The 8,521-nt window shown below is 56.7% G+C and overlaps 1 protein-coding gene across 2 annotated transcripts; it reads left to right on the top strand.

Annotated features, from left to right (window-relative positions):
- Nucleotides 1-1,596: 1,596 nt before the first annotated feature.
- AANAT (aralkylamine N-acetyltransferase) lies at nucleotides 1,597-7,788 on the top strand. 2 transcript variants are annotated; one of them, XM_038157391.1, is made up of 4 exons: nucleotides 1,597-2,320; nucleotides 5,515-5,821; nucleotides 6,555-6,709; nucleotides 7,363-7,788. In XM_038157391.1, exons 2-4 carry the CDS (start codon nucleotides 5,665-5,667, stop codon nucleotides 7,549-7,551), a joined length of 501 nt encoding a protein of 166 aa, XP_038013319.1. In that variant the 5' UTR covers nucleotides 1,597-2,320; nucleotides 5,515-5,664; the 3' UTR covers nucleotides 7,552-7,788. The 2 variants fall into 2 exon arrangements, with proteins under 2 accessions (XP_038013319.1, XP_038013317.1); XM_038157389.1 differs by having other exon boundaries at nucleotides 1,669-2,320; nucleotides 7,246-7,788.
- The last annotated feature ends 733 nt before the right edge of the window (nucleotides 7,789-8,521 follow it).

Consider the following 8,521-nt stretch of genomic DNA (forward strand, 5'->3'; position numbering starts at 1 on the left):
TCCTTCCTCAAAGGTAGAAAAGCAGCAAGACACACCAGGCCTGCAAAGGCACAAGTTTATCTACTGCAGGTCAAAGCCAGAGTTCAAAGCCTGTTCCTCCAACCATTGCTGAGAACCCAAAAGAGCTGTGGAGTAACATCCTTTCCTCCTTTCATCCCTTCCCCAGCTCCCTGCGAGTGTCTGTGGGGAGAATCAGTCCCACCACTGATGGTGGAATGTGCCAGAGGAAAGACATATGCATGTATATTTGCATGTTATTCGTATTATAGAGATACATATATAAACACTTCAGAGCACAGAGGAGAACTAGCCCCTCCAGGGCCTGTTCAGAGCATGAGGCTGTGGGCTGGCCACCCTCCACAGGAGCCCTGTGTTGCTAGTTTGAAAGAGCAGCAGCTGGTAGGCTCCTAAACCACAATGTCCTGCTCCAGAGGAAAGGCTGGAAGCGTGCTGGCTTCTCAGGAGCTGCTGGTGAATTAAAACCACTCCTGGCAGCTCGAGAGGGAGCACTGGGGGACAGAAGCAGCAGGTGGGCAACCTGGCAAGTGCTGAGAATAGCGAGTGTGTCCAAAGAGCCACATCCTGCTGGGAAGTTACTGCAACAACAAGCACCAGCTCGAGTGATGAAAAAGAAGGAGGTGAGGGAGAAGGAAATCAGAGCCCACAGCTGACCTTGCAGCAATGCCAAAGTGCAGAGCCCTGCTGTTAGGTCATTGCCGGGAAAAAAGCATCACCCTCTTGGAAACGTGGGTCCCGATGGCCAAGCCAGAGGAAGGTGCTGAACAGGGATGTAAACAGCATCCAGCTTGGGAATGATGCAATTACGTGAGGCTGAGAGAGAAACCTCTCCAAAGGCGTCACACAGGGAAGGATCCCGATGCCGTCTGAATCCCGTGATGGCAGCCCCTGCCTCAAAGCCAGGCCTGCAGACGGCACAAGCAGCTTAATCCGCTGAGCACGGGGATAATGGGGCTCGGCTGAGACGCAGCACCCCCTGAGCTGCGTGTGCACGGCTTCATTCCCAAGCCCTGGCAGAGGGGGGGCCAAGCCGTGATTCATCTGCCTCCCACATGTCACCCCTCGCAGCAAATCCTCCCCGGAGATAATTGCTGTCTTCCTGAGTGGGTACTCCAACAGAGGGACCAGCCCGGCTGCGGGGCCGCAGCGGCAGCTCGGGGCTCTTTGAAGATGCTGAGAGAGCTGCTAAATATGCAAATCTAGGCACACTGCTGTGGCTCTAATTTAATGGAGCTGTTGACCCTCTGCAGCTGTGTGGGAGCAGGAAGAGACAGACTGTGGAATGCGGCATCCCTGATTGACTATTCCAGCCACGGGCCAACCTCTGCTTTGCTGGGCTGCTTTAATGGCTGGGAGTTGCTCCAAAATGCCATTTCTGAAGAGCAAAAAGCTGATGGGTCAAATTTCTGTTTTGATTCAATGAAAAAGCTTAAAAGAGAGAGATAAGGGCGTAGCTCCAGGTCATTTTGCCCATGGCTGAAGCTAAAGCAGGTCCAGATACCCTGGAAATGTCTCCAGTGGAGCAAAGCCAGCTCTGCCTCCTGCTCCAGGCTTCTTTCAGGGCTGCATCTGGTTCCTAATGATAATGATGATGCCAACATCGTGCTCCTTCCTGGGATAATCTCCCTTTTATTACACGTGTCTTGATGGGGACAAATATTGCTGGTTCTGCCTGTCCAGTTTCTTATGTAACAGCTCCCAGGGACAGAGGGCTGCATGGGGGAGAGATGCCTGGTTTTTGGAATTAGCTCCTTGGGCAAGAAACCTTAGATCTGATTCCTCATCCTACAAGGAGTCAGCTGAGAAACTCCCCCCTGCTCAAGCCCAAGCAATGACCAAGCCTGGCACAACCAGCAGCCTCCCCATCCTTCTCCAGATAAAGCTCACCCACTCTGGGCAGGGCTCCTCATGCTGTTGGAGAGGTCAGGATCAGAACAGGACAGTGCTCCCTTTCCTGGCTGAGCCCCCTGCTCTCCCTGCCCAGCCTGCAGAGCAGAGCAATCAGCTAAATGCTTTATCCCTCTGCAGCCAGTCACGCCAGGGAAAAAAAAATAAAGAAAGAAGCCTGAAGTGATCCCTTTGCTGGCCTGACACCTTAAAGCCTCTCACCTCTCCCTGTCTTTCATCGGAGTTCTAAACTCCTTAGGATGTCATCACGTGCTCCATAAATAACAAATATATATAAGCAGGGGCTGTGGAGGATGCAGCAGACAGAGGAGGGGAGGCAAAACCCCGGATCCTCCTCTCCTGCCAGCGCTGAGACAGCACCAGGTGGGCAGGGAGCGGCTCAGCGCCCCGGCTGGTAAGCACCCACATTCCTGCCACATTCCCAGGGACACTGACAGCTCCGGGACAGCTCCTGGTCCCCTGGCCACTGCGGCTTGCTCCTGCATCCCAGGACAGGGGGGGGAATTTCTCTAGAGGGGTGGGAGGCTGGTGTACACAGCTTGGCTTGCTGAGAAGTGGTTTAGGCACAGGGAAGGGTGGGACTCTCATCCCAGCTCCTGTCTCACCCCTACACTTCCAACACATGATTCCAATATCCAGCTGCCGGGGCTCTTGTCACTGAAACCCTTCCTGCTCTCTGAGCTCTTCCACACAGAGTATTTGATTTTAAGACTGGGTGAATAACTCTGTACTGTCAACTAATTAAAAAAATCCAGCTCCAAACCCAGGCAGACAATTCATAACTTAGTAGAAGATATTGCCAGGGGGGTTCTGTGCACCTGCCTGTTTATTTATCTGTGAGCATCTCTCTGTGCCATGAGGATGCTCTGATTTCTGGTGCACAAACACAAGTGATGGTAGGAAAAATTTACAGAGCAAGCTCTTGGTTCAGTGCTACGACACACAGACATGGTGGGCTCATCTCAGGCAGGCCTGGCAAGGAGTCACAGCACAAAATTCAGCCTGGGGTATAAGTGACTTGAACAAATACAGAAGGCTTTGCTGGAGCATCAGAGGACAGATGAGCTATGGAGAGAGAATTTTCCTCATTGCTGTTTCTCACTTACTCGGAGACCTGGGCAGAGCTTCCTCCATTTCTGCAGGTTTGATGCTTCCCGTGGTACCCCCATGGCTGTGCAGGGCTTGTGGTTTCTCCAGGGTTAGGGAGCACTGTTGGTTCCTCTATGCTCTGCAGGTTCTATGTATCCCCCCTCCCCAGAAGACCTTTGACTCTTCAGGGAGCTGAGAAGCAAAGCAAGAAGTTCATTTCCAGAAAAGAAACATAAATATATCCGCCCTTCAGCTGTATAACCTGGGTTGGCAAGAATAACGTGCTGGAGGGGAAAAATGCAAGGAAAACAAGCAAGGAGCAACCTTTTCCCTTCCCTGACTACTGCTCCAGGGTGTTGCTGATTGGGGTCTCAGGCAATTCCTAAAAATAGCTGGAGGGACCTCTTGCCCTTTCCCAGTTTTCTCTGATGGGATTGGAGCAGCCACTTAAACAGAAGGTTTTGAACCTCCAGCTCCATGGATGTCCCTGTAGAGACTTCCTGGGACTCAGTAGTTTCCAGCCTCCATATGCTCTGGGATAAAGACTTGCTCTTGGACAGCGAGCACTGAATGGTGGCTGTGGGAGAGCAAACACCCCTGAGGAACCTGGGCTGGTGGGAGGTGTCCCTTCTCCCTGCAGAGGGGTGAACTGCGTGACCTTTAACAGTCCTTTCCAGCCCAAACCATTCTACGATTCCACAATCCAGCTCCATAATTCCCATGGCAACTGAAATGCTGGCCCTGCCTGAGGCCATATTCCACTGCCCTCTCTGCCCTGCCATCCCTGCACAGCCACCCCAGCCTGATCCAGCAGAATCTCCCCAGCAGCATCCCAGAACTCACCCCAGGCACTCAGCACCCCCAGGATCAAACCACTACTGCATTTTCAGGGTCCCCTGAGCTTACCCTCTTGCCTACTCTGGGATTTATTCATGCAGATGAGTCCCTAATCCAATTAGTAGGACGAGGAGTTCCAGAAGATTTGATAATAAGCTCTGTGAACGTTAGACCCACCCCCCACTCCCCCAGCACCCCACTCTCCCTGCCAGCTCACCCTGCTTTACTCCCTCCTGCAGGAGCATGAACCACCCATTCCCAGCATGACTTCAGTCAGCCCTTGGTGACTGGAATGAGCACTGGGGATGCTGAATAATTTCCCTGCCAGGGAAACCCTCTGTCCCTGATGGATCAGATCCCTTAGATACACACCCACAGCCAAACCAGCGGTTCATTGAAAATAAATCCTGACCACCCTGTCTCACCCCAGGCTGGATAACGCTGGCATTTCAACCATCCAGCCCCTTGGCATTTCAGGATGGAAAATTCCCAGCTTGTGCCAGTTGTGCCCTGTGCAATGTTTGTGCTGGTAATGCTTTTGTTTCCATAAATCCTATTAGCTGGAGGCAAGCCTATAATTAGCAGGGAAAGCCGGCACCTCTGAAACAATAATCAAAAATGACCTGGCTTTGCTCTGACTTCACTGAAAATTGCTTACATATTGCTCCGAGTTTGGATGGATGGTTGAATGGGTGGCTCTGAAAGCCCTTCCCACTCTTTCTGTCTGCAGGATGCGTGTGCTTAGTGAAGCTATTCACTCACTTTGTGGTTCTCTCTGGGTTTATTGACTCGGTTCACTCACTCGTGAAAGCAGAGGCAGATTGAAGCTGCAGGCTCTGATCCAGGTCAAGGGATTTGTCTGAGCTGCCAGGATGGTGCTGCCAGGTGACCTTGGGTGCTGGTGACCCTCCTGGGGGAACCCGTGTTGAAGGTGGAGTGTCCTGGCCTGGGCTGTGTCTGGTGGGGTCAGCCACCCAAAGCTGCTGGGGCAGAGCCTGAGGGCACCTCAGCAGGGAGGACAGCCAAGGCTTTCAGCCTCAGCCACCTGCTCAACCCTGCCAGGGACCCACTTCTGTGGGTGTGGACGTGACCGAAGAAGCCAGCAGAGGTGAAGCTGTGTCACTCACCTGCTCAGTGAGTCAGAGAAGGGGGTAAATCCTGCCAGCTTGTGCTCTGGAGGAGGTGGCTCTGGCTGCCTGATGTGTGTCCCTGTCAGGTCACCTCTGTGACCTCCTACTCCAGCACAGCTGCGCTGTTCCACAAACACCTGAGCATCACAGGGGACTTTCACACGGATAGATGCTTGTTTTCCGGCTCTTGGCTTCCTGCAGGCACATCCCTGTCCCCAGGGCAGCAGCTCCATGGTTCTCCTGCCCATCCCCCTGCCTGGTGCTGTCCTGGGCTGGGCAATGTCGGGCAGGCTGCTCAGCCCCCACCTGCTCCAGCTCTAACAGCTCTGGCCCCTGTCCCTGCTCTGTGCCACCACCTGGATCCCTGTGCTTCTGCCCGGGGTGTGCCCAGCTCACAGCTGGTGCCAGCCTCCCGTGTCCCCAGCTCACAGCGAGGGCAGCTGGGCTCACTGGGGGTGGGCATTGCTGTACATACAAACACACGTCCATAGGACAAGGGGGGCAGGCGGCCTAATCCTGTCTGTAACAACAGATACTGCTGCCGGCTAACCGTGCTGGAGGAGCTCGGCTGGAATAGAGGGCGTGGGAGCCGGCAGGGGCTGCCCCTGACCGAGGGAGCGGCGGGAAGCCAGGCAGGAGGAGGAGGAGGAGGAGGAGGAGGAGGAGGAGGAGGAGGAGGAGGATGTCGGCGCTGAGCGCGTTGCCCTTCCTGAAGCCGGTCCAGCTGCGGTCGCCCCGCAGCTCGCCCGGGGGCCAGCGCCGGCACACGCTGCCCGCCAGCGAGTTCCGCTGCCTCAGCCCCGGGGACGCCGGCAGCGTGTTCGAGATCGAGCGCGAAGGTACGGGGCACCGGGGATCCTGTCTGCTGCCACCAGCTGGATCCCTCGGCGGCTGTCTCCAGTCTCTTGCGCTCCTCGTAGCGGTGAATTCCCTCGTGGGTGCCCTCGTGGGAGGGATGCAGTGGCCGTGGCTTGCGGCCGGACCACCACGGGCTCCCTACTGAGCTGGAGGATCTGTGGTTACTGAGCTGGAGAACCACGGCCCCAGCTCACCCTGGGGTGGGGATGGTGGGAGGTGATGCTGAGTAGGACCCCAAAACAACCCTGTGAAAGACAGGAGAGGAAAAGGGGAAGTGGGAGGAAGGACACTACGCTCTGCCTCCTCCTGCCCAGGGACACTTTGAGGTGCCACCCTGACAACCTCTCCCTGTCTCCTGCACCATAGCTTCCCTCACCCAGACTCACCCAGCCCATTTCCCCATCTTCTCCAAGGACAGGGGCAGCCAGGGAGATGCTGAGAGGGAGGGCTCAATTCAGCATCTGCTGCTGTGGCTCTGGAATCAGAGTCAGGAGCTGGTCACTGGGCCATGGGGAACTGCCTCTGGAGAAGCAGAACTGCTCTCTGGAACCATCTGTGCCCCTCAGAATTCCTCTAGACCCAGCAGGCAGCAGGACACGTGCCATCTCTCCCCATTACACATCTCACTTTCCCTCCCCTCCATCAGTGCTGGGAGTGTTTCTGTGTCGGGTGTGCTTTGTCTCTCTCACTGTGTTCACCACTGCCCCCCTCCAGCCTTTATATCGGTTTCTGGGGACTGTCCCCTGCACCTGGATGAGATCCGCCACTTCCTGAACCTGTGCCCGGAGCTGTCCCTCGGCTGGTTTGAGGAAGGGCGGCTCGTGGCATTCATCATCGGCTCCCTCTGGGACGAGGAGAGGCTCAGCCAGGTATGACCCGCTCCTTCCTACCTCATGCACCACCAGGGAGGGCATCAGCTGGTATGAGGGGAGCAATCCAGGACCCCTTGGGGCACCTCAGCCTCAGGTCATTCAGTGAAGGGTGGGATAAAGGCAGGGGTGACTCTGCCCTCAGGCAGGATCAGGAGGTTCCATGGATCCAAGTGTTTGGCTTTGCCTTCTGCTTGAGACCCTCCAAATCCTGTCTCCTCCCAGGGAAGGGTTTGAGTGGCCCCTCAGGGCACCAGCCCTGCCAGAGCCTGGGGACCAGGAAAAGCTCTCTGTGGGGCCCTGCAATAGGGCTGCTCTGGTAGAAGTGAACTTTCTCATTAATTAATTTAAACCATGCTGTTAAAAAACATGCCAAGTAATTCCCCTCAACATTCATTTTAAAATTAAAAGCCCTCCGAGGATGATGGGGGGAGGCGAACAGGCACGGGGAGGATGTGGACCCTGGTTCTTTGGGGTGGGGAATGAGAAGCAGGATGGGACCCCCCGGTCCTGCTAAGGCCCGTTTCCCCCGGCAGGCAGCCCTGACCCTGCACAAGCCGCAGGGCTCGGCCGTGCACATCCACGTGCTGGCCGTGCACCGCACCGTGCGCCAGCAGGGCAAGGGCTCCATCCTGATGTGGCGCTACCTGCAGCACCTGCGCTGCCTGCCCTGCGCCCGCCGCGCCCTGCTCATGTGCGAGCCCTTCCTCGTGCCCTTCTACCAGAAGTGCGGCTTCCAGGCGCTGGGGCCCTGCCAGGTGACCGTGGGGGACCTGGCCTTCGTGGAGATGCAGCACGCCGTGCGGGGACACGCCTTCATGCGCAGGAACAGCGGCTGCTGAGGCCCCGCTGCCCTGCCCTGCCTGGGGGGACGAGAGGCTGCAAGCCCTCTCCATCCCCACGGCTGTGATCCATCATCCCCGGCTGGCCCTGGCTCCAGCTGCTCCCTCCGCCACATCTGCCTTCCAGCCACACCAGCCTGGCCCCATCCCATCCCTGCAGGGCTGGGCACGGGAGTTCCTGCCAATCCTGCTGGAAGCATCAGCACCCTGGGCTCTGCTTTAGCCAGGGCTGCCCTGGCTGCAGGGCCACGAGCCCCCTGGGATAGAAAGGCTTTGCCCTGGGAATGGCTGGGGGCTCTGCTGCTCTGAGGACACTTCCACCCACCACGGCTTGCTGAGACACCCAGCAGAGCCCCTGCAAACGCGTGCTCCAGCGTGGCACCTCTCCCACCATCACCACCACCACGAGTGGAGCACACCGTGGCCGAGCCCTTCCTGAGCAGACCCAGGCCAGGCAGGGGCCGTGGCAGCCACCCCCCTGCCCACAGACACGCTTCCAGCCCCCTCGGAGCACATTCCCAGCCCACAGCCAGCCCGAGCTGCACATTGCAGAGCTTCCCCAGGGAACCAGCCCAAACCATTTGGTCCTCCCTGTCCCAGACCCACAACCAGCCCAGGACAAGCCTTTTGCAAACAACTCAGGTTGTTGGAAAGCAGCAAATAAAGATGTGGTGGTGATTTTCTACACAGCCCATGTGTGTTCCTGCCCTGCTTTGATCATGACCTCACCTCAGTGGCTGGAGGGAGGGCACCAGCTGGTATGAGGGGAGCAATCCAGGACCCCTTGGGGCACCTCAGCCTCAGGGGAGAAGGGGCAAATCCACCCTCAGGTCATTCAGTGAAGGGTGGGATAAAGGCAGGGGTGACTCTGCCCTCAGGCAGGATCAGGAGGTTCCATGGATCCAAGTGTTTGGCTTCTCCTTCTGCTTGAGACCCTCCAAACCCTATCTCCTCCCAGGGAAGGGTTTGA

This window comes from Motacilla alba, chromosome 18, assembly GCF_015832195.1.
Source record: "Motacilla alba alba isolate MOTALB_02 chromosome 18, Motacilla_alba_V1.0_pri, whole genome shotgun sequence".
Lineage (NCBI taxonomy): Eukaryota > Metazoa > Chordata > Aves > Passeriformes > Motacillidae > Motacilla > Motacilla alba.